General features: G+C 66.6%; 6 protein-coding genes across 6 annotated transcripts; 3 read left to right on the top strand and 3 right to left on the bottom strand.

The window, feature by feature from the left end:
* Window positions 1-357: 357 nt before the first annotated feature.
* On the bottom strand, window positions 358-4,434 carry JCM10292_006209 (uncharacterized protein; the record flags this gene model as incomplete). The annotated part of the gene is made up of 10 exons (XM_076647134.1): window positions 358-868; window positions 975-1,459; window positions 1,524-1,570; window positions 1,660-1,894; window positions 1,974-3,228; window positions 3,280-3,950; window positions 4,008-4,024; window positions 4,092-4,107; window positions 4,194-4,257; window positions 4,397-4,434. The coding sequence occupies 10 exons, from the start codon at window positions 4,432-4,434 to the stop codon at window positions 358-360; spliced, it is 3,339 nt and encodes a 1,112-aa protein (XP_076507472.1).
* Window positions 4,435-5,604: 1,170 nt separating this feature from the next.
* Window positions 5,605-6,992, top strand: JCM10292_006208 (Rab family GTPase; the record flags this gene model as incomplete). Its single annotated transcript, XM_076647133.1, has 6 exons — window positions 5,605-5,622; window positions 5,935-6,031; window positions 6,109-6,185; window positions 6,256-6,276; window positions 6,376-6,681; window positions 6,849-6,992. 6 exons carry the CDS (start codon window positions 5,605-5,607, stop codon window positions 6,990-6,992), a joined length of 663 nt encoding a protein of 220 aa, XP_076507471.1.
* An 834-nt stretch (window positions 6,993-7,826) lies between these two features.
* CTF4 (chromatin-binding protein CTF4) lies at window positions 7,827-12,435 on the bottom strand (the record flags this gene model as incomplete). The annotated part of the gene is made up of 13 exons (XM_076647132.1): window positions 7,827-7,967; window positions 8,030-8,562; window positions 8,629-8,781; window positions 8,841-9,690; window positions 9,755-9,934; window positions 9,997-10,601; window positions 10,666-11,359; window positions 11,425-11,492; window positions 11,553-11,623; window positions 11,683-11,789; window positions 11,845-12,108; window positions 12,168-12,294; window positions 12,356-12,435. The coding sequence occupies 13 exons, from the start codon at window positions 12,433-12,435 to the stop codon at window positions 7,827-7,829; spliced, it is 3,873 nt and encodes a 1,290-aa protein (XP_076507470.1).
* Window positions 12,436-13,036: 601 nt separating this feature from the next.
* JCM10292_006206 (uncharacterized protein) lies at window positions 13,037-15,285 on the bottom strand (the record flags this gene model as incomplete). The annotated part of the gene is made up of 3 exons (XM_076647131.1): window positions 13,037-13,237; window positions 13,331-14,637; window positions 14,730-15,285. 3 exons carry the CDS (start codon window positions 15,283-15,285, stop codon window positions 13,037-13,039), a joined length of 2,064 nt encoding a protein of 687 aa, XP_076507469.1.
* Window positions 15,286-15,791: 506 nt separating this feature from the next.
* Window positions 15,792-19,392, top strand: JCM10292_006205 (uncharacterized protein; the record flags this gene model as incomplete). The annotated part of the gene is made up of 10 exons (XM_076647130.1): window positions 15,792-15,936; window positions 16,005-16,273; window positions 16,336-16,672; window positions 17,597-17,740; window positions 17,795-17,947; window positions 18,012-18,158; window positions 18,226-18,509; window positions 18,606-18,729; window positions 18,788-19,063; window positions 19,124-19,392. 10 exons carry the CDS (start codon window positions 15,792-15,794, stop codon window positions 19,390-19,392), a joined length of 2,148 nt encoding a protein of 715 aa, XP_076507468.1.
* A 406-nt stretch (window positions 19,393-19,798) lies between these two features.
* Window positions 19,799-22,956, top strand: JCM10292_006204 (uncharacterized protein; the record flags this gene model as incomplete). Its single annotated transcript, XM_076647129.1, has 3 exons — window positions 19,799-20,445; window positions 20,502-20,711; window positions 20,766-22,956. 3 exons carry the CDS (start codon window positions 19,799-19,801, stop codon window positions 22,954-22,956), a joined length of 3,048 nt encoding a protein of 1,015 aa, XP_076507467.1.
* Between the last annotated feature and the right edge of the window lie 86 nt (window positions 22,957-23,042).

Here is a 23,042-nt window from a genome sequence, read left to right as displayed (position 1 = left end):
TGTCCGATCCTGCCCACACGACCTCACTCTGGCTCCTGGCTTCGACGCGGCACAGCCGCCCGGCTTTGTGGCTGCAAGCAAAGCGCTCGAAGAACCATCTGCACCAAACCAGCAGACTAGAGAAGCACGGCAAGAGGTGGCTGCAGGGCGGGAGGCGGCGTGTGACCGCGAGGTGGAGGCCAACGCAGACCTGGCCGTCGTAGTTGGCCTCGAACAACAGGACTGTCAGCATGCAAGCACTCCCTCAAGCTTGCTAGCATGCGAGTCGGACAGCACAGCGCATCATCGGAGCCGAGCGCGTTTCGCCAGATCTCGCGTCCGTCCATCCGCGTATCAAGGGAATGCAACAACACCAGACTACCTGCCGCCTCCGCCGCCGCCGAAGCGCCCAAGCACGCCTCGCACCGTCTCGCCAACCTTGCCACCGACCTCGACGGCCGTCTTGCCGACGCGCTCCATCTCGGCGCCAAAGCCGGCGCTCAGCCCGCCGACGAGGCCCTCGCCGCGGCGCCACGCGCCCGCGCCGCCGCCGGCCGCAGCGGACCCGGGCGCTTGGGCGACGGCGAAGAGCTGGACGGGGAGGGTGTCGCGGAGGAAGGGGAGGAGCGCGAGGTAGATCCTGCCGTAGAGGAGCGAGGCTAGCCAGGTCTGCGACGCGGGCGAGGGGACGAAGCGGCGCTGCTTGGGCGCGGGGAAGGCGGACGAGGGCGGGAGGAGCGAGGTGAGCGAGGGAGAGACGAGGAGCGTGCGGAGGTGCGAGATGGTCGAGGCTGACGGGGGGCCGGAAGAGGAGGGGTACGACGAGTCGTGCGCGGAGAGCAGCGGGCGGAGCTCGGAGAGGAGGATCAGGAGCGTGTCAAGGGGGAGACTGCAGTCGAATCAGTGTCAGCATATACGGGCGCGATACTTCGTCGCCACTTGGCCAATTCGCAAAAGCACGCTCAATCGGCCAAGTGAAGAAAACCAAGCCGCACCCTTCTCGCCAGCTCGACACCCACGCCTCAGTCGGCACGAAGCCATTCCTGCCGACGAACGGCCTCTCCTCGCCCGCAACCCCGCCGGCACCCGCTGTCGCCGCATCGAGCAAGAGGCTCGACCTCGAAGCGTTCGTCGCCGACCCAAGCGGCGGCGACGCGAGCGAGAGGTCCGCCAGGCTGAGGCCGCCGAGCGAGAGGGTGCGTTCGCGCCGCTTGCCGAGCGACTTTTCGCTCGCGCCTGCGCCTCCGCCCTCGCCCGCCGTCGCTGGGTCGTCGGCGTGCTCGCCGGGGAGGGCACTCGCGCCGCCAGAGGGAGGGACGGGCCCGTCCTCGCTGATGGAGCGAAGCGAGTGCTGCTGCTGGCGCTCGCGTCGGGCTGCGCGCGAGCGGCGAGCTTCGGCGACACCCTGCGCGAGGGTAAAGTTGGCGAGGAGGTCGAAGCGCTTGTAGGTGATCGAGAGGGCGTAGAGGAGGTGAGGGTTCTGCGGATGTGCGGGCACGGTCACGACGGGATGGCTGGTAGTGCCGAAGGAGAAAGAAACGTACAGAATCAAGGTGGAAGTGAATGATGTTGTTGAACGTCTCGAGGAGGTCTGCAAGTCTGAGTATGAGCCAGAGATCATGATGAAGCGCCCGTTTCGAAAGACACGAAACGCGCGCACAGGCGAGCGCCTCGACTCACAGTACATCAGCCTCGGGTTGCCCTCCTCCATCAAGCACCAGCTCGGGGCCGAGAACGCGAGCCAGACGCGCACGAGCCTCGCCGCGGCGTCGTACCCGAGGTCGCGCACGAACGGCGACAGGTTCGAGAGTGTGAGGAGGAGCGAGGGGTAGAGGGTTGAGAGGGACGCGCGGGAGGGGGCGGTCGGGGAGGTGGATGGCGAGGAAGAGGGAAGGAGGACGGCGTGGAGGGTGATCTGTACGCACAATAAGGCGGCGCATCAGCGGGACTCGACGGAGAATCGCACCTCGACTGAAGCCCAGATGCCGGCGCACCATGAGGTACTCTGCAAAGCTGACGCCCTTGCACTCGCTCTTGCCGCCCGCGCCCGCCGCCTCTTCGCCCAAGTCGACCCCCTGCGCGCGAACCTGTCGCCTGACGACGCCCGCCAACCTCCCTCCGACGCTCTCGGGCCCAATCTCGCGCCCCAGCACCCTCGCCACCTCTTCCCTCGCCTCCTCCTCCTTCTCGCCGCCCACCGCCGCCGCGCCAATCTCGGCGCTCAACGTCTGGAGGACGAAGCTCGCGAGCCGGACGACGCCCAGCGTCGCGTCGTCGTCCTTCCACTCTGTCGCGCACGCCGCGAGCGCGCACACGAGCTCGAGCAGCCGCGCGTTCGCGCTCGGGCGCGCGACGTATGTGGCGAATTTGCGGTTCGTGTCGAGCGCGCGCGAGAGGAGCGTGAGCGCTTCGGTCGCGCGCGAGGGGTCGCGAGCGGCGGCGGTAGAGGGCGATGGGGACGCTGCACCGGCAGAGGCGGCGGAGGAGGAAGAAGAAGAAGGCTCCAAGTGGACGCCGACGGCGGCGAGCATCCCACCGAGCGCGCTGGTGCCCTGCACGGGCGCCGCGAGCGCGCCCTCGACCGCGCCGAGGACGCCGTCGACGAGGAAGGCAAAGTCGCCCGGTCGGTGCAGCTTGGCGAGGTAGTACGCAAACTGGTTCGCGCTCGCTCCGCTGGCATCCGGCGCGTGCTCGACGAGGACGCACCCCAGAAAGTGCAGCGACGCGCCGACGAGCGCGTGCCGCACGCTCGGCTCGTCGGCGTGCGGGCCCTCGATGCGGCTCGGCGCGCCGGACGGGCCAGAGGCGCCCCCGCCGCCGCCGATGCCGCCGCCGCTGCTGCTGCTGCGGCGGGCCGTGTCATGTGCGAGGCGGGCGGCGCGCGAACGCAGCGAGTCGAAGCCGCTGCCGGCCCCTGCTGCGAGCGAGGGCGACGCGGACGGAGAGGTGGCGGCATGCGGCGATGATGACGAGGCGAGGCTCGCGGCGCCGGCGTTGAGGGCCGTGTTGAGCGTCGAGCACAGGAGGCACAGGACGACATTGCGGTCGCCGTTGCCTGCGGCGCGGCCCGAGACGAGGGCCTCGCGCCAGCGGTTGGGCAGCGAGGGGAAGAGCGGGGGAGGGGTGAGGAGCGAGGGGAGCGAGATGAGGAGGGTGAGGAGGCGGAGGATCTCGAGGCGGGCGGAGAGGTAGGCGAGCGGGAGGGGCGGCACAGGCGTCGCAGGTGCGGGAGATGCGATGCCAGGTTCCCTGCGTGGCGAGCGTCAGCGAGGCAGGCAGGCAATGAGAATAGAGACCCACCATATGGCGTAGGTCACCACACTGCGGTCGTCCTCATCCGCCAGCGACGGACCTTGCGGCCTGAGCCCATCGGCGATCGTAAAGCCCGGTACGAAGAGCAAATCAACGAGCGCGCCGAGCAGACGCTCAGCCAGCGGCGGCAGCTCCGTGTATTCTGCCTCTGGCGCAGACGACGACGGTGCACGTGCGTCGCTCGGAGCAGCAGCCGTCGCCCCGTCATCCTCCGCATCGTCGTCCTCGTCTTCGAGCACAAACTGCCCCTCATCACCGGGCACGTCTTCCTCGCCCACCCCAGCGCCTTGACCTCCTTCCTCTGCTCGCGCACGTGGACTCGCAACGGGCACCCTCTCGCGGCGCCAGAACAGCTCGTCCTCGACCTCGTCTCGGACCTCTCTTCCGTGCGCGTCGGTGCCGCGCGGGGCGAGGACGAGCGGGACGATGCGCGTGAGGACGCGGACGGCGTTGAGTGCCTCTCGCGCCGGGTCCGCGCCTGCTCCTGCTCCTGCGGTTTGGTGGGGGAAAGTCGGCGAGGCGAGGAGGTGGAAGAGGTGCGAGGCGGTGAAATGGACGAGGGTGAGGACGTTGAGCGGGTTCGAGTGGAGCGCGTGCACGAGAGAGGCAGAGGGGAGGAGGAGCGGGACGTCCGAGGGGACGTCAAAGACGGTGAGGTACTGCGCGGATCTGGAGGTCAGTGTAACTAGCTCGTGTCGGGAAGTGGAGAGACGTACCTGATGCCAGTAAGGCGCTGAAGCGATAAGGAGACGCAAGGTCAGCGGGAGTTGGAGGAGTCACCAGGCCAGGGAATAGCCCACCGTCGATAGGGATGGTCTGTTGTGTCACGTGCAATCTCTGCAGTCAGCTCTCGAGCTAGGGAAGCGCGCAGAGTGACGGGGGAGATGGGACGGGGGACGCACAGGACCGCTAAGGAGGTCGAGGCCCTGCCCAGGCTTGCGGAACTCGAGTTTCGGATCCGGCCCACTGCGAGCAGGGTGCGAGGGGTCAGTATGGAAGCTCGAGCGCAGTTCAGAGCGCGAGTGGAGGGCGACAAGTCGAGGCGACGAGAGGTGGGGCCGGGAGACGGAGCGAGGGGGAGAGGAGGAGGGGAGCGGGGACGTGCAAGAGCTTGTTGCCGAGGTTGGCAGACCACCCGAGCATGGCAGGCGCGCACTTCGCCCCTGTGCACGCGAGAGAGCGCGTGCTAAGCAGGTCCAAGCGATGGGCGACGACGAGGACGGGGATGACCTCTGCTGTGGAGGTGGTCTGACTGCACGAGGGGGTGTGTGACACACTCGTACAACACTCGAGCTAGTCCATACTGTCCAGAGCGGGATGAGGGCGGGAGTGGACGAGGGGCTGCTGCCGTGCTTGGAGTGCGCTGCTCGCCCTCTCGCTCAGCAAACGCAGCGGAAAACATGTCGTGGCGCGGAGTCCTCAGGTGCGTCCTCTCCCCTGTGCCCTGCTCAGCCTGCCCGCCCCTTCCACCGCTCACCCGTCGCGCCCTCCCCTCGTCCCCCCGACTTCTCCCCCTCGTCGCCCGCTCCCTCCCGCCGTCTCCTCGCCCCGCGTGCGCCCCTGCACCCACGTTCACCCTCTCTGCAGCTTCAACAAGTACATCGCCGTCGCCGCGCGCGCGACCCGCCAGGCCCTCAAGGAGGAGCAGCGCGTCGCCGCAGAGCGCCGCTCGGCCGTCACCCTCAAGGTCCAGAAGTGGGACAACGGAAAGGCCGGCACCGCCGTGAGTCCCCGAGTCGACCTTGCACTCCACCGCCCCGATGCTTTGCGCGACTCCCGTGCGCGCCAGGCCGGCCACTGGGACGGCGGTCGCGGGTCTGCCTCGCTGGTCCCGGCATCTCTCCGCTGGACGAGTCCACTGACCGTGCACCACGCCAACCCACCCGCAGGAGTGGATCGTCCCCCCCACGGCCGAGCAGCACTAAGTGCACTCTCTCCCGCCTCCCGCCTCCCGCCTCCCACCTTCTTCCTCCCTCCTCCCGGTTCTCTCGGCACCCCGAATGGAGCAGTAGCGTCATAGATGAGCGAGTGGATTGAAGCTGCGGGGCGCAAAACATTGAGAAATGCAAGTTGGTCTCCGCGTACCCTCGCGCGTCTGTTTGCCTGTCCGCTGCCGTCGAGACTCGCTACATCGCTTCGTTCCCAGAGAGAGAACGTTTGAGCACCTTGTCGTGCATCTCGACAGTATTGCGCGCAGACTCGTAGTGCCACTCGCGCGTCCTTGCCGACTTGGCTGATCCACCCGGTCCGCGAGATCCGCTTGCCTCCCTCTCGACCCGCCGCCGCGCCCACTCCTCTTCCATTCGGGCATCCATGGCGTCCTGGGACTTTGTACGCTCTGTCTCTACTCTCGCCTGCTTCCTGTGCTTCTCCGCTGCGAGTTGAGCGGATCCAGCCGGCGTACGGTACCCGATCGAGGTCATCTGGGGGCGGACAGGCTTCGAGCCCGACAGGGCGAGAAGCGGGCAGGGACGGCGTGCAGCAGTCCTCTCGGTGGCTCCTCCACACCCTCTCGGCCGGTCTCCCGGGCCAGGACGCGCCTCGTCCCCCCTGCGCCCCGCCAACACCGCCTCCTCACTCATGTCGCGCACCTCTCCCCTCGCGCTGACCGCGCCCTCGTTTCGCCCCGCGACGGACAAACAGATCCAGAAACAGATCCTCCTCGGCGACGCCGCGTGCGGGAAATCGTCGCTCCTCGTGCGCCTCACCGACGACCGCTTCCTGCAGCACTCCGAGCCGAGTGCGCCCCCTTGTCCCTCTTCCGCTGCTCTTTGCGCTCCGTCTGTGGAGGGAGGACTGACTCGGGGGGACCCGCAGCGATTGGCGTCGAGTTTGGGTCGCGGATCGTGGAGCTCAAGGAGGGGAACGATGCCGGCAAGCGTATCAAGCTGCAGGTGCGTGGCCATCCCTTGGGATCTTCCGTGTTCTGGACAGCACTGATGCAGGGAAAAACGTCGTGCGCAGATCTGGGATACCGCCGGACAGGTGCGCCTTCTCTCCTCAATTCCTCGCGCCCCTCCTCTTCCCCCCCCGCCGCCTCCAGACTGACCCGCTCCTCGCTACACCCGGCAAAACCCACCGCAGGAATCCTTCCGGGCGATCACGCGCTCGTACTACCGCGGCGCGGGCGGCGCCCTCCTCGTCTTCTCGCTCACGTCGCACCAGTCCTTCTCCAACTGCGCCGGGTGGCTCGCCGACCTGCGCGCGTGGGGCGAGGACGACTTGCTCGTCCTCGTCGTCGGCAACAAGGGCGACGTCGTTGCGGAAGACCAGGGCGCGGGAGGGGAGAGGAGGGAGGTCGAGAGGGAGGAGGCGGAGAGGTGGGCAGCGGAGGAGGGGCTCGCCGGGTATGTCGAGACGAGCGCAAAGAGCGGGCAGGGCGTCGAGGAGGTGCGTTTGAGCTTTCACCTTGTTCCGGCTCATCCCAGCGGGGACTGTGCAGGTTGCGCGGGTGCGGCGCAACGGGGACTCTCGTTCCTCAATCGCGGACCCTCTCGCGGACTTGCCAATCCCGCCGCACGGGCATGCATCCCTGACCGCAGCTCGCTCACCCGCAGGCCTTCAACACGCTCACGCGCCTCGTGCACGAGCGGCATCAGGCCTCTCTCGCGGCCAACCGCGCGAAAAAGGCGTCGGGCTCGGCCCTGCCGTCCATCAGCCTCGGCGGCGCGGCGAGCGCAGCAGGCGGCAAGTGCTGCTGACCTGCAGCAGGGCGCTCTCGTCTCTCCCGCTCCCTTCTCGCTCTCTCCGTTTGTTCTGTCTCGCTGTCGTCCGTTCGTTTCCGTCCAACATCCTGTTGTACCGCTCCGTCATCCTCTTCCTCCTGTATCGCGTACGCATCCCTCTCACTCGCTAACCGGTCCACACGGCCACCGCGCGCGTCTCACAGCCTTTCGACGGTGAGCACCCCTACGCCCTCTGCGCGCACCTCGACCACGAACCCCACCTCGATCACGCCGCTCGCGCCGTGCTCGCGCGCCGCTCGCTCAAGCCTGCGCAGCGCCTCGCGCTACAACCTCTCGAGGTCGAGCGCGTCCGGCGGGCCCTCCTCTCCTCCGCGTACAGCGAGTGAGACCGCCGCGGAGCCCGCGACGAGCCCGACCGTATCGCTGATGGGCAGGCTCCCGCGCGGGAGCTCGGACGTGTGCGAGAGAGGGAGCTGCGCCGGCTGCGGGGGCGGGAAGGACATGCTGCGTGTCTCGGGGATTGCGTTTCGAGGTGGGCTGAGAGGAGGGAGTGCGCTCAGTGGGGTTCTTGCCGGAAGCGCAGCGGCACACTCACGCGCTGGTCGAATGGCTCACCTATGCGAGGAGCAGAGCAGCAAGTGCTGCTGAGGTGATTCGATCGCGGCCGTGCTGTCGTGCCCTTCCTCGTCCTTCGCGTGGAGGAGGAGAGGAGACATTGCAATCTCGCCGCACTCGAGCGGTTCAGGGTATAGAAAAACAGTGTTGCAATGAAGAGCGGAAGGAAACAACTAAGTAAGGGAGCATGCGAAGGCAGAAAAGAGCACAAGGGATGGAACAGTCCGACGGCGATCACGCGGTGGCGACCTCGGCCGCATCTGCCGCGACAGACTCGGCCGCATCGGGCTCGACAGAGCCACGCTTCTCGAAAGATGTCGGCTTGGACGCGGTGGGATCCAGCGAGGCAGGGCGCCGGTTCTCCTTCGTCGACATCTGCGAGGGAAGAAAGCAATCAGGACGGCAGCCAGCGACGTACGACAACAATAAGCACGCACCGGGTCCTCGTCCACGACGACCTGTGTGTCGGTCATCTGCGTGTCGGCGTCCTCCCCCTGCGTCTCGTCCGCCCGCTCGACCGGCGGCTCCGTCTCCTCCCTCACGACCTCGAGCTCGCTCGCGCGGCGCTCGGCGCCGAGCGACTCCTCCTGCGTCTCGTCGACGACCTGCGTCTCCTCCATCTCCTCGCCTTCGCGCGGCAGCTCGCGCGCGCCCTCCGCCCCGCCGAGACCGGCGGTAGCGGCAGACCCGGCCTTGGCGGTCGACTGCGACGTCGGCGCCGGCTTGGCCTTGAGGCGGAACGCCTCGAGCTTGCTGTTGGTCGAGCCCGACGTCGACGTCTCGTCTGCAGCTGGGCTCGCCTCGGTCGTCTGCTCCTCGGCGGTAGAGACCGACTTGCGCTTCTTCGACGGCCGCGGCGCGTCCGGCTTGGGTGCCGGCGGCTTGGCGCCAAAGATCGTCGTCTGCTGCATTCCGTCGCTAGCGGCCTTGCTCTTGCTCGAAGAGATGCTCGCCTTGCCCTTGCCCTTGGCTGCGAGGATGCGGTCTGAAAGTGAGCGACCCAATCGTCAACCCGTCAAGGAGTAGCGAGACCCACCCTTGGGTGCCTCCTTGCCCTCGACGCGGTGGAAGAAGCTGTCGGTGCGGCCGAGGTCCTTGGCCTTTCCGGCCTTCTTGTCGGCGAACGGGTTGGCGGCAGGCGAAGGAGCGGGCTTGGCCGCCGCGGGCCGTTTGGCGAAAGGGTTGACAGCTGAGGCACACGGATGTCAGAGACCGAAGCAAGACTGTTTCGTTCGGCAGCGAGCGCACCCTTCTTCGGCGGCGGCGGCGCGATTTCGTCTTCCTCGACCTGCGCCTCCTCGCTCTCGTCTCGCATGCGCTTCGGCGAAGAGCCGAGGTCGTCCGCGCCCTCGTCGTGCAGCATCACGCTGTCGTCGCCTCCGTCGAGCATCTCTGCGCCATCGCTGCCCCCAAAGCCCGAGTCGAGCCTCGAGGGCCCGATCGACTCGCGGCCGACGCTTCGACGCTTTTTGGCCGCCGAGGGAGTCAGGCCCGTCGACATCGGCGTGCCGAACGAGCGACGCGCGCTGCTGCCAAATCCAGGAGTCCCCACCGGGCGAGGCGCAAAGAGGTCGGCGGTGGCAGAGCTGGCAGCGTACGCAGCGCCGCCGCGCGCACCACCGACCGGCGCGTTCGACGTGATGTAGCGGTCATCGGCGAGGTGCGCCCACTTGCTCTCGCGCTTGGCCGCCGCCACTTCGGGGTCACCGGCGTCCTCCTTGAGCTGCTGGATAAGGTCGATGCGCTCCTGCAGGGCCGGCGAGGTGAAGAAACCGGCGATTTTGCTGGCCGCGACGAGCGAGGCAGTCTGCGAGAGAAGCAGGACGGCGTCGAGAGCGGCTTCGAGGCGGTCGGCTTTGCAGAACGTCTGGACGATCTGCAGCATGTGCTTGTCACTGAGCAGCTCCTCGCGCGCGAGAGCCGCCTTCAGCGTGTAGTCGTCGGCCGGCGCGCCGTCCTTGCGGTGCTGCACGAAGAGCGACCCGCGGAGGAACTTCTCGGCGAGCTGACCCTGCGGAATGTCGAGGCTGACGAGCGGGAACTGCAGGTCGAGCTCCTGAAGAAGGGGTGTCGGGAAGTGCGGGTATTGCTCGCCGCCCTGTCGAAAACGTGATCACTTATCAGCGTCGCGCAAAGTGAGAGCAGAAGTGGCGTCTGCGTACCTTGAGGATTACAACGTGCGCCTGCTGCTCGGTCACGCCGACCGGCCAGTACGCCTCCTGCTTGCCCTCCTTCCGTGCGAGCGACGAAGTGTCGAGCGCAGGCACCCACCGCGCCTGGCGAGGGCGGCGTGAGCGGTCGAGAATTGAGAGGAGACCCTTCGAGTCGAACATGACGGGGATCTGCGCGGTCCTTGGGGTCAATCGCGCCGCTCAGAAGGGACAGCGGAGCACAGGCAACGCACGTTATCGTCCGTGAAGCCGATCCATGAGAGCGTCACGCCCTTCTGCAGCGGCACCTTGCCCTGCTGGACGATCTCGAACGTGTCGGTATCGATCAGGGCGTACTCGAGGCCGGCGCCGCCCACGCTCGCGCGATGAACGACCACAGCCCAATCCTTGCCCGCCGCCATCGTGACGACCTCCTCGCCGACGTTCCAGAGGTATTTCTGCAGGCCCGCGCCGCTGAAGAAGCGGACGAACCCGCGCGAGGTCGCGACGAGGATCGTGCCCGAGCCCGTCAGGCCGACCGACGCGTCGTCGAACGCTCCGGGCGGAGGGCCCATTCCGCCGATGGCGAGGACCGTTGCGTCTTCGCCCGCAGGAAGCGAAGCGGACCATGTCTGGAGCGACGTCCACGACTCGTACGGACGGTAGAAGATCTGCGAGGGGTGCTCATCGAGCGCCGGGCACGAGAAGACCGCGCCGAGTTCGCCAAGCGCGCCGAGGTCGTACCGCATCTTGTCGTCGAACTTGGTCGCGATGTGTGCGCTGCGGTCGTGGAAATCGATCGTGATGGCCTGCGAGTCCTCGCGGTCGACAGCCGAGATGAAACCGATCATGTTGAACGCTGCGAAGAGATCAGAGCGTGTTCAGCGGTAAGACAACCACAGCAGGCGCAGAGGGGAGCGCACCGAGGTAGCGCCTCTTCTCGCGCCAAGGAGTTGCGCCCGGCTGGAAAGGCGGCTGTCCTCGTTGCTGCACCGGCGCCGAGTAGTAGCCTTCGCTTGACTGGCCGGCGCGACCCGGCTCGAGAGACAAGTTCCTGCCGAGGCCGCGAGTTGCGAGAGGCAAGTCGTCCGCGAACGGGTCTTTCTCATCGGCAGCAGCCTCGCCGTCGAGTCCGTCGCCGAGGTCGTCGTCGATCCAGCCGTCGAGACCATCGACGTTGTAGTCGTCGAACTCGTCCTCGGACGCCTGGTCGCGGAACAGCCCGCCGTTCTTGCCTTTCGCCGGCGCCGCGTGCGAGGAAGTCGACGTCGAAGCCGAATCGCTACGCTTACGCCCAGCCGCACCGCCGGTCTTCGGACCGCTTGCTTCGCGGTTATGCGACGTTGCAGCGGAAGTCGGAGCTCGGGAAAAGGTGGGCGCAGGGAGGTTGCTCGGGATCGGGTTGGCCCAGCGCGTCAGCTGCCCCTTGTTGTCAATGTAGGCGATCGAGTTGGCGGTGGGCGCGGGGTGGAAGGCGAGCGATGTGATGAGGCCGTGCGTGTGCGGCGTGCGGGCGACGACGTTGCGGTCCTTGACAGACCAGATGAGAAGGTCGCCCTCGAGCGAGGCGGACGCCAAGTAGAGCCCGTTGGGAGAGAACGCCAGAGATGAGACGCGCTGAGCAGGCCAAAATGCTCATCAGAGTGGGAGACGAGAGAGTGTCAAACGGAAGGCGAACGAACCTTGTTGCCGTCCTTGAGCGTGAAGCTGCCAGTCCTCTGCCACGACTCGCGCGAGACCACGGCAATGTCTGTCAAGGATCGTTGAGTCAGTTACTTTGTCGATGACGGACCAGACGTCTAGGGCATACCGTTGTCGCGACTAGGGACGACGAAGAACTTGCTACCAGGGTGCCAGATGACCTCGACAGAGTACTCCGAGCTGCCAAGCAAGGAAGAGTCAAGACTAGGGACAATGCTGTGGTGGGGGACAGTACGTACTCGGCGTCTTCGGCCGTGATGAGGCCGTCAATGACCTGGACGCAGGTGGGCTCCGTCCCAGCGTCTAGCTGCCACACCCTGATACTACCGTCGACCGAGCTCGTCGTCTGTGTTCGAAAGGCTCAGTAGCGACCACAAGCGAGAACGACCGATCGAGCGCACCACAAACTGGCCATCCGGACTCCAGCTCGCCTCGCGAATCGACCGCGAGTGGCCCGTCAAAATCTGCACTTTGGTCGTGTCCTTGACATCGATGACCTTTGCGATGACCTCGTCAGAAGTGACCACGGCGCGCTTGCCGCGCGGGTCGAAGCGGACGCTCCGAGCGGGAAGCGAGAAGCGCGTGAGGAACCCTTCGAGTTCGGTGGTGCCGGCTTTGTGCAGGACAACCTGACCCGTCTCGGAGGCCGAGACGAGATACTCGTTCTGTGTGCGTCGAGGGGGATGAGCTGATGCGTGCACTGAGAGACAGAGGGTCGACTTACCGACGCGGAGAGAGAGGTGACTGCCTCCTCGTGGAAGTCGAGGATGGCCGGCTCTACAGACGCGTCGGCGTCGAGGCGAGCGTCGAAGATGCGCGTGAGGCCTTCATAGCCGCACGTGTAGAGATAGCTGTCAGGTGTAGGAGAGGGTTCAGCGACGAGCTGCCGGTTTGAGGGCATGCGAGACGCACTGGCCGTCGGGCGAGAACGTGAGGTGCGCAGGGCCTTCGGCGTGCGGGCTGACGACCTGCTTGCTCGGGTCCGCGGCCATGCTGGCGGCTCGACGATGAGACGACGGAGGCGAGGCGCGTCGCAGGTGAGGTCAGGGGCAGAGGAGATTGCGGGCGAGTTGCTGTGGGTCAGCCGATGTGCGCTGCAACTCGGTCGTCGCACTGCTGCGCGCGAGCGTTTGTAGCGAGGGCAAGAGCGCGGAGGAAGCGTCTTGCGAAGGGACGCGTCCTGTCGCGACCCGACGCGTCCGCGGACAGCGACGACGCCGACTTGGCCCCACGACGCGCAGACCGACTTCAGAGCGAGCTGGACAAGCGACAGTAGCGTATTTTGAAGCCTACAGCCGGCGGACAATGCCTGTACTTGACATGCGGGGGGTATCTGTGCTTCCGCGTAGAGAGGGAGCGAGTCGCCTTCATCTTGCACAGCTTCAACGCTGCCAAGCCATACTTCGCAATGCCCAGTGCATTAAGCGAGCGTACAAGTGCGGACGTTCGACCGCCGCAAAGGGGTTCGAGGGTTTGCAAAGCCCGTGCAGCTTCTCGAGTGTAAACAACCCTGTACAATCCTGCAGCTCACTCTAATCCTCGAGGACTGCACAAGCGGTTCAATTGTCAGACTGAACGCTCGCCTGATCGCCTCTAGTACCCGCCGCTCGCTCCCACAGCCATGGGCATCGCCGCCGTAGGCAGGACCTCGCCATTCGCCAGCTTAGTGCGCTCGCGCGCGGCGGCCACCTCGGCAAGGGCGCTCGTGAGCGCGGCGTCCACCTTACGCGACGCCTGAAACTGCGCATGGTACGTCGACATCTGGCCGAGACGTTCGCGGCGGATGCGGATGATCTGCGGAAGACAGACAACGAGATCAGCTGCTGCGAACTAACGCGGCTTCGGCTCGGGTTGAGTCGAGCATGCACCGAGGAGAATGCAACGCACCTCGGCCTCGAACGAAGTCCCCGGACTGATCATCGACTCGGACGAGATGCCCTGCACGCCCGCAAGGATCCCGCCCGCCGACCTGGGCAAGAACCTCGACAGCCTCCTCCTGCGCGCGTCAATCTCGTGCTGCGCGCGCGCGGCCTCCCTCGCGCGCAGGTTCTCCTCCCTGCGCGCCTCGAGCAGCTTGGTCTGCTCCTCCTCCTGCGCCTTGCGCTGCGCGATGAGCGCCTGCGCCTTGGCGTCGCGCTCGGCTGTCGCGCGCTCGACCTCGGCCGCGCGCGCGGCGACCTCCTCCGCCGTCATCGGCGGGCGCTCGAGCTCGGCGGGGAGCGGCGGCGTGCCCGACTCGGCGCGGTCGGCCGGAGCGAGCTGCGCGTCCCACTCGTCGTCGCGCGGGTGCGACGAGCCACCGCCGCGCGACGAAGCGACGGGAGGCGCGATCGACGTCTGCCCCGAGCGCCAGGCTTTCGGGCCCGTCGGGATGGCCGACATGCTCGACGGCCCAGTGGGCGGCGCGCCGCCCTTGCCCGACGGGCCGCGCGGCGGCACGCCCGACCGCCCTGCCAGGCCTGGGTAGCGGTTGCGCGGGCCCGTCGGGATCGCGTTCGCGCTTCCGCCGGGGGAGGGGTCGCTCGCCTGCGCCGTGATCGGGCGGAAGCCGCGCGGGCCGGTCGGCGGAGCGGGCGGGAGCGGGTCTTGCGGGCTCTCGCCGCGCGAGCCGTAGCGCGAAGGCGGGGGCGAGTAGGCGCGGACGGGAGAGGGCGAGCGGAAGCGGCGGCGGGGCGGGGGAGACATGGACCGGCGAGAAGAGTACGGCCCAGGCGAGCGCGCGCGCGGAGGCGGAGGCGAAGGCGACATGGGAGAGCGCGACACGTGACGGCGCAGCGAGTCGTCCATCGCGGCAGACTGCGGCGGAAGCGCCCGCGACGCAGACGAGGCGGCCGAGGCGGCGTAGGACGTCCTCCTTGCTTTGCGCAGAAGCACGTCGTCATCATCATCGTCATCGGGCATGGCTTCGCGCTTGGCAATGGGGCGGGTCGTGAAGGGAGCGTGAGATGGAGGAAGAGGTGGAGGAGACCGCGAGACGCTCAGGCGGCGACGGCCCCGTTCCCCGCGCGACGGTGGCGGCGAAGGCGAGCGAAAACGTCCACGTCCGCCGGGAGGAGGAGAGAAAGACGGAGAGCGACCCCGACCACCGAACGAGCGCCGAGGGCCGCGGTCAGGGTAGTCGGGTGAAGGGGGTTCACCGAAACGGCGGCGCGGTGGTGGGGACAGGCTGCGCGAGTCGGCACGACGGCGGAAAGCTGTACTCGACGGCAGAGTCAGTGTCAAGAGCATCGTGCAAGCCGGCTCGAGAACCAGGTCGAGAGGAAATAGCGCGGAAAGCGGGGCTTACGAGGCGGCGACCTCGAGAACTGCCTCCTGCGCATCGGCGGCGAGTCCATGTACGGCCTCCTGCCTGGCGCACCGTACCCAGGCGGCGGACCGCGCCTAGGCGGGCTTCTGCTCCTGCTGCGACTCCAGCTCCTCCCGCTGCGGAAGCTCCTCGACGGGCTCGGGCTCCTCGACCGCGGCCTGCCCCTCGGTGGTGGGCCTCTCCTGTCGTCCAAGTACGGGTCGTAACGCCCGCCGGGCGGAGGGCCGCGCCCGTAGAAGCGATCGTCGCGGTCGCGGTCGAAGCTGGGACTGCGGCCACGCCTGCTGTCGGGCGGCGGGCCGCGCCTGCCGCGCCCTCCGCGTCTCCTCGGCGGACGGGACGGCGGCAGGTCGGGTTCCTCGCCCTCTTCGCGGTCGTCGTCGTCGCGCCCGCCTCTCCCTGGACCCCACGAGACGGGCGGGCGGTCGGGGAGGCCGCTCGGCTTGGGAGGGAGCAGCGACGATGAAGCAGAGCCGCTCGAAGGCCCTGCCGCAGCGCCGGTGGCTGCGCCAGAGGGTTTCGCGGGCAGGCTCATCGAGGAGAGATGAGGCGGTCGAGAGAGCGCTGGCGAGCTCGCGGGTGCGTGAGACTGCTCGTGAGGGCTTGTCTGTGTGCTATCCTGCTCAGAAGCAGCTTAGCCAGGCAATCAGCGGCGAGCGCGGGTGCGGCAAACGCCAGGTCCGCTTGCTGCTGTGCGCTCGCTTCTTCGCCCCGTCCCTCTCTCCGCCGAGTCGCCGCCTTCTCGTGTGAGTGTGCACAGACTGCTGCATGGGGACAGGGTCGCCGCTAAGCTTGTCCATCGACACGCTGTCGTGTCCGCTCCTCTTGCTTGGCTCGCGCACGCTGCGGACGGACCTCGACGCGCGTGTTCACGTCATCTGGCGCGACGAGCAGCTACTGTGACGCCTGTACGAGCCATTGGCACCCCGCTGGGACTCCTACCTTGGGCGCAGCACGCTGCCATCGTGTCGAGGTTCCGCACTGACCCTGATCCCTCCTTGCTTGCGCACCTTCGCTCGCTCGGCCGCCAGTCCAGCCGCAATGTCGTGGTACTCGTCCGACTCGTCGTCCGACAGCGGCTACTACTCGGAGCGCATCCTTTGCAGGCCGTGTGGCCGCGACTTCAAGCAGCGAGAGCACCTCGAGACGCATCTCCTCAACTCGAACAAGCACAACTACTGCCTCCGTGCGCTTGACCTCGTCTCAAACTCACGGACACAAGCGTGCTGATCAAGTTTCTCCTCCCGACTACAGGCTGCAGTGAGGACTTCGACACTTGCAGCGACTTGATCGACCACAAGAACGAGTCGTCGTCGCACAACCGCTGCCCACTCTGCACCTTCGACGGCGAGGAGGACTATGACCTCACTTCGCACATCGACCGTGCCCACTACCGCTGCGGACTCGACGACTGCGGCCGCATCCTCTCGACCGCTCCCGGGCGCGACATGCACCGTCGTGCAGTCCACCTCAACTGCACCGCGCACCGCCGTTTCTTCAAGAACGAGGACAACCTGAAGCAGGTCCGTGACCGCGCAGCCTTGCGCAAACCTGAGCTGCCGTTCACTCGTGTCCCTTCCAACAGCACATGCAATCGGCGCTTCACGTCGTGCCGAACTACCCCTGCATCATGCCCAGCTGTGACTTCAAGACCGTTGACCAGTCCGCCATGATCCTGCACCTCGAAGCTGGCCAATGCTCGAGCGGCGTCACGCGCAGCTCGGTCGCCTCCTACTTCCTCGATCACGACTACGACCGCCTCGTCACCAACGCGTACGGGCCGCGTTACTTCGAGTGCAAGGCGTGCGACAAGGACTTCAACCACGTGAGCGGCCTCGCGCAGCACCTCAAGCACGGGTCGTGCGGCGCAATCAAGGATGCGTCCTTCAAGATCGCATACAATGACCTGATCAGCGGTCTTCGTGCGCTCGACGTCAACTCCTAAACGGTTCTATCACGCTCTCGCTTCCAAGGACGCACGCATTTCAGAGCGTTTGTCGTCCTCGCGTTCCTCCCCTTTCTTCCGCTTCCCCTCCTACGGTTTTGGCGTCCGCTTTTGCACTTTTATTGACTGCCTTTTCTGCCTGTCTACTTTGCGTCGCTCACCTGGCATGTGTGCACGGCTTTCGTACGTTCGACTCTGCCCTTCAGCCCTCTGTTCATTGTTGTCAACGCCTTTGCAGTTCGTTCTTCCGATCCTGTCGCGTCTGTCCGTGCGGTCACTGCCTGTTAATCTCAGCTTGTCATTCTTCGAAACACGCTGCAGCCTTTCGCTGCACGAGCGTAAGGTCGGACCGGAGCTTCACGCGCGCATCTACAACCTTCTCAAGAGGGCTTTGCTGGCCGCGTTCGATCCGATTTGCGCGACAGGCCTGACCTCCAGGCTGACAGCAGGAACGGCTTGACGCGCGATGCACGTGCGCGCTTCTGTCGACGCGCTACCAGCGCAAATGGTCTCGTCCTCGACTCGTTTTCGACCTCAGTCCCGCTGCGAGCCATTTCGCGTCTCAATGCTGCGCTTGTCGAGCCTCGCTTCTCACAGTCGGCTTGGTGAACAGCCCAAGCTCGTCTGCGCCACGTGGTCCGCGGATAGTCCGGCATCTGTCCCGGATGAAGCAGCTCTCCTGTCCGCTCGGCCTGGCCGCCTCTCTCATGCTTTGCGTTGCCTCTCCTTCCTTCGCTACGCCTTCATGCCTGTTCCGCCTCAGTCAGCTGTGCACCCGCTTATTCGGGCGAGTCTGGCAGGAGGCCTTGTTGCGCATCCGGCGGTGGCCTTCTCAAAGACGGGTGTTTCGCCACTTCTCCTCTGTGGGTCGGGTACCCTTGGCTGATTCTCTGTATTGTAGGCACGCCGCAAACGCCGACCGATGGGCAGCTAAAAGCCTGGATCTGCGAGTTCCTCGGGTACTTTGACCGCAGCGCGGCCTGGACGGATGTTGTTCCTGGCGCAGACAAGCCTTGGGAAGGCGCGATCCAGCTCCCGTCGCACGGTGCGCTCGTTCGTTCCGCTCTCTATCAGCGCTGATCTGAGTCCGTCTACCCAGGCCACCGCGGGTACCGCGCCAACATCCCCATCTTCGTGCACGACGCATTCATCATCCGCTCGCTTCCGCACGGCCATTCGATTGTGCCGTGTAAGACGCTCCCGATCCATCCTCCCGGACTCATCGTTTCGGTCCCTTCGCAAGTGAACCCCGGTGAGCTTGTCGCACGGCTCGAGCCGTTTGGCCTGGCCTGACTTCCGATTTCACCGGCGTGCAGCTTTTCACACGCACTGGTCATTTCTTGATTACATATGCAATCCCTCCTCTGGCTACGCGGATGCGACCGAGTGGCAGATCATCGACTCGGCGGACGGCCCGCAAACGCGCCAGGTCTGCAAAGTCAGATTTTTGGCGGACAAGAACCGTGAGTCCAGTCTTATTCGCTAGACAAACCAGGCCTGGGCTTATTCTAGGATGCTTTGCTTTGCCAGCATCCTCGTTCGTAGGCTACCAGGATTTCGTCCACGCAAAGGCAACCAAGCCTTCACCGCTCTCCTACTCGATCCGTCCTCCCAGGCGCTCAGTGGTTGCGGATTCATCTGCAAGCAATAACGGCGATGACGCCGTGACGACCAACCGCAGCGACAGCCCGACAGCAACTTTGTCGTCGGATCCTGCGGCTCCGCCCGAGTCGGCTTGGCAGCCCGTGCCACACGAGAAGAGTAACCCGTCGCAGGCGGGTCCTTCGGAGGATCCACACAATCGCCGAGAACATGTGCGCCACTTCGCTCATCACGCCGACGTGGCTCCCGCCTACGATCGAGAGATCCACCGTCCGTCCGAACTGGCTCAATACGGACACACGGTGCAGCTGCTCGCAAGCATCGATCTCAGCCTGCTTGACGTGCGCGTGGAGCGGTTTCTCGAGCTGCGCATGAAGAACGAGACCGGCTATCGAGGCATCGAGCCGGACGGGCAGGTTTTCGACATCCTCGGTAGGTCCATCCGGCTCGCACGCACTTTTCGCAGGGCACTGATAACGGAGATCCGCAGCATGCGACTGGATCGCAGCAGCAGCCGAGCCTGGGTCACATGAAATCGTCCCCACCTTGAGTGCAACGATTGCCGTCAACGGGCGCTGGCGCCCATTCGTACGCAAGGAATGGAGGGACCACAAGCTGGTGCTGCTGGAACAACCTCGCCTGTACGGTTTTGGCCTGCCCGGCTGCGTCCTCCTCGACCGAATCGACGTCGATGGCACCACGGACGCGCAAGAACAAGGCTCGAAGCGCCAGCAGCCCTTTGAGGTCGCAACAACCACACGCCGCGGTATGTACAGCGCTCCGCTCCTACTGTGACGATCGAGCTCACGCATTCTTGCACGCAAAGGCTCGAAGATCAAGGACGAGTGGCGCATCGCCGGCTTCGACGGCCCGGAATCGCTGCCGCACTGCGACACGCGCACCGTCACCTCAATCCAATGGTTCGTACACTCGCGAAAGAAGCAGCCGCCGATGCACATCCGCTTCGTGTACCGCAATCCGCATGCCCCGGCGGTAAGGCGGCCGAGCCAGGAAACGGGCGCCGGCGAGCGCGTCCTCCCGAGGTCGAGACGGCTGCAGGAGTGGAGCAGCCGGGCACTGTTCCGCCAGTCGTGAGCACGCTGTGCAAATTCACTACGTGCGGCCGCGAGCCCACGAGTCGAGAGGAAGCCGCGAGCGAAGAACAAAGGTACAGCTTGGAAGCCGGCAAAGGAGCGAGGCAGCGCGAGCGAGAAGACAAGCATACCTCATAGCAACAGAGGAGCAAGCCTAGGGCGGCAAATCAGGGCGCGGCGGATGCTGACGGTGCGAACCCTGCGAAGCGAAGCGCGACGACGACTTTGGTCTGCGTCAGCTTTGGCTCGACCGCGCTCGAGACCGAGTACACCCCGCAGACGGTCTAGCGGGCTCGTACAGTTGTCGCGAGGGCAGCAGCACGACCTTGCGTGGCCCGGCTGCTCGTCTCCGTGCCTCCTGCCGTACCTCCGGCAGCCTCGCGACTCTCGCGACGCTTTCCTCCGCCATGCAGGCCGCGGTCGATGGCGCAGCGGGCCTCGCAGATGTATCGACGGCCTCCACACACCCGCTTGTGCCCGCGCAAAGCGTACGCGGCCCGTCCGCAGCGCGAGCCTCGCTCGACGAGCTGCCTCCTCGGGGCGACGATCGCACGCACGAGCAGCCAGGCGAGACCGTCGCGAGCTCGAGCTTAGAGCTCAGCTCCGCTCCTGGACGGTCTGCGACTTCGCCGGACCCGGCCCCCGTCGCCAGCACCTCGTCATCTCCTGCATCGCCTTCTCCCTCCGCTCTCGCTTCGCCTTCTCCGACAGGGGTTCCGACGCCGCCGGCGAAGAAGGTTGTGCTCCTCCGACGACCGGCCAGCCCAGCAAACCCGGCCGCGATCGATTCGACAATCGTCCCCGAGCCAGCCGCGGCCGTCAGAGTACCCAGGACGGCGCCGGAGGACGTCGAAGAGTTAGCGCGACGTGCGAGCCGACTCACGATGTCCAGCCGACCCTCGGTACCTGCCCGTGCCGCCAGCGTCGAGCCGTCAGATGCACCCTCAGATGGTCGTCTTGATCCGGTCCTGCACGCAGCGCTTAACCACCCGCGAGACCGCATTCTCCTTTTGCGAGCCGAGGTCGAGATGGAGCGCTTTGTCGGAAATCCGTCGTGCGTGACTTCGTGCCCATTCCAGGCCTGGCATGACTAACTCTCGTCCTCTACAGCATGTCTCGTCTACCTCTCGCTCCGCCTCATTTCCAGCCCGGTCTCAATTCGTACCAGCGCTTGCTGATCCACCGCCTCGCCGACATGTTCGGTATCACGCGCGAGGTCGAGGCTGCTCCACCAGCGTTGTGGAACGCGGGCATGATCAATCCGGCGACCGGTCAGCCGCAAGGTGTCGTCGTGCTCGTCAAGAGCGAGGCTTCTGCACCGTACGCTCGTTCGCACCTATCTTGCGCACGGTTGCCTGACACCGTCCCCCGCAGCCCGCCTACGAAGCTCGCCATCCTCGTTCCGGCTCCCGAACCCGTCTCAACCGCATCTCCGCTTCCCGCGAGCCCCTCCGTCCCCGTAGCGCCTTCGACTCCTTCACCCGCGCCCTCGACAGATTCTCCCGCACCTTCCACTTCTTCCACTCCTGCGCCGGCTGCACCTCCGGCGCCTCAGCCCGTCTTCAAAATCCTGCCACGAGCATCTGCCTCTCGCGCGGTCTCGTCTGCAGCGTCGTCGATCGCGGGCGAGGAGGACGGCAGCTCGAGCGCCGGCACCGGAAGCGGGAAGGGCAAAGGTCGGCGGGACTTGACGCTCGAGGAGCGCGAAGCGGCGTACAAGGAGGCGCGCGAGCGAATCTTCAACCAGCCGGATGTCGAGCGCTCCGCACCAGCTCCACCGAGTGCGGCCAGCTCAGTGGCGGGCGAGGACACCGCTTCAGTGCAATCGCTGGGGTACGGCATTACGCGGCCCAGCTCGGCGGGTTCGACGTTCTCGCGCAGCAGCGCCGCTCTGTCCGTCTCTGGGCAGCGGCCTCCGCCTTCGCTCGCGAGCGACTCGAGCGCGGCCATGAAGCCGGGCATCGCGACGTTCTACCAAACCCCACAGGCGATGTACGGTGGAATGCGCCCTCCCCCGAGCTTCGACCCGACTACCGGCACCTGGACATACTCGCAGGCGCCCGCGCCCGAGTATCCCTACTATCAGCCGCATTTCTCCGGCCCTTCACCTCCCGCGTCGGCATACCCCTACGCCTCGCCTTCTCCGTACACGCCACCGCCGCAGCCCATGTTTGAGGCGTCTCCCCCGGTTGCGCCTCATGCCGCTTGGTCCCGCGGTCTGCCATCTCCTGCCCTCTCGAGCAGCTCCGGCGGCTCGCTCCAGCACCCTTTCCCCCCGTTCCACGCACCGCCCGCCGCAACGCCTCCCGCGCCTGCCTCTATCGCATCGACCGCCGGGTCGAGCGACGCGGGATACCTCATGCGCTTTCCTGAAGGCGCGGTTGTTACCCCCGGCGGATCCGTCGTCGGTCCACCTGCACCTTACGCGACCGTCGCCGGCAGCGCGAGCCTCCGCTCGATGAGCTCTGCCTCGGTTGGATCGAGCGCGTCTCGCATCGCCCGCGCGGGGTCTGCGGTCGGTGCGAGCAGCATGCGGCGCCTGAGCCAGTCGACGACGCACTCGCTCGGGTCTGTCTCGGCGTTCTCGTCGAGTGCCGACGCCGCTTCGCGCAAGAGCCCGAGCGCGACGGGCGACAGCCCCGAGACGAGCCAAGGTGGGCGGAGCGATGCGGGATCAAGCACGGGCGGCAGTGAGAGTGCCGCGAGCGCCGGTGCGGACGCGCGCAAGCGTGGGAGGCAGACGACGATTGTGGGCGGGCGGCCGGGCAGCGACAGTGCAGAGCGCGACGACGGCGAGGGCTATGAGGACGGTCTGATTAAGACGCCGAGCTCGCTGCATCCGAGCCTGCCCGCCAAACCGAGCTGGGTCGCAGCCGCCGCACAGGCGGAGCGGCCGCCTCTGGCGAAGGCTTCGTCCGGCTCGGGACCGGTCAGGAACGGACAGAGTGCGTCGCCTCAGCAGCACATCCTGCTCCCGTCGCCTCCTCCGCCGCCGCCTGTTGGCGCTGCTCAGCCGAAGCTGCCGCCGTACCCCGCGCCGCTCTCCTCCGGCATCGCGCCCCCGCCCTCGTTCTTCGCCTCGCAGCAGCCCTACGGCGGGCCGTCTGCGTACCCAGGTCTTCCGCAAGTGAATGCGCCGCCAGCGCCGCCCCCAATCTCGCCTGCAAACGGCGCGCCCTGGTTGCGTTCGAGCGCACCCGTCTCGCCATACGGCACGGCTCCGAGCGACTTTCCTCCTCTCGGCGGCGCGCAGCCGTTCTACCCGACCCCGCCGCCGTCTCTCCCTCCGCACGGCTACCCGCCCGCGTGGCAGTCGCACGCCGCCGCCGGCGCGCCGCCCGCGCACCCGGGTCTCGCGCATGCGCCGACGCAACAGGCGTTCAACGCCGGCTCGCCCGCGCCCGCGCCGGACGACCTGATGACGATGCCCGACATGCGCAGGCCGCCGCCGAGGTCGACGCAGCTGTTTGACCCGAACAAGCCGCTCGCGCAGCAGCAGGGTGCGGGAGTCGCGGGAGGAGGGATGAGGAGGGGTGGGAGCGCGGCGGGGAGGACGAGGGCGTGAGGGAGGTTGTAGCTTCGAGTGTTGCAGCTGCTGATGCGGATCCTTGTCTGTCTTGCCTCGACTGAGTGATGTTCGCAAAGCCGGCT

This window comes from Rhodotorula paludigena (genome assembly GCF_050403205.1).
Source record: "Rhodotorula paludigena JCM10292 DNA, Rt_paludigena_JCM10292v1_ctg7, whole genome shotgun sequence".
Taxonomy (NCBI): Eukaryota; Fungi; Basidiomycota; class Microbotryomycetes; order Sporidiobolales; family Sporidiobolaceae; genus Rhodotorula; species Rhodotorula paludigena.
Note: the sequence above shows the minus strand (reverse complement) of the source record. Positions and strands in the feature narration are given on the sequence as shown.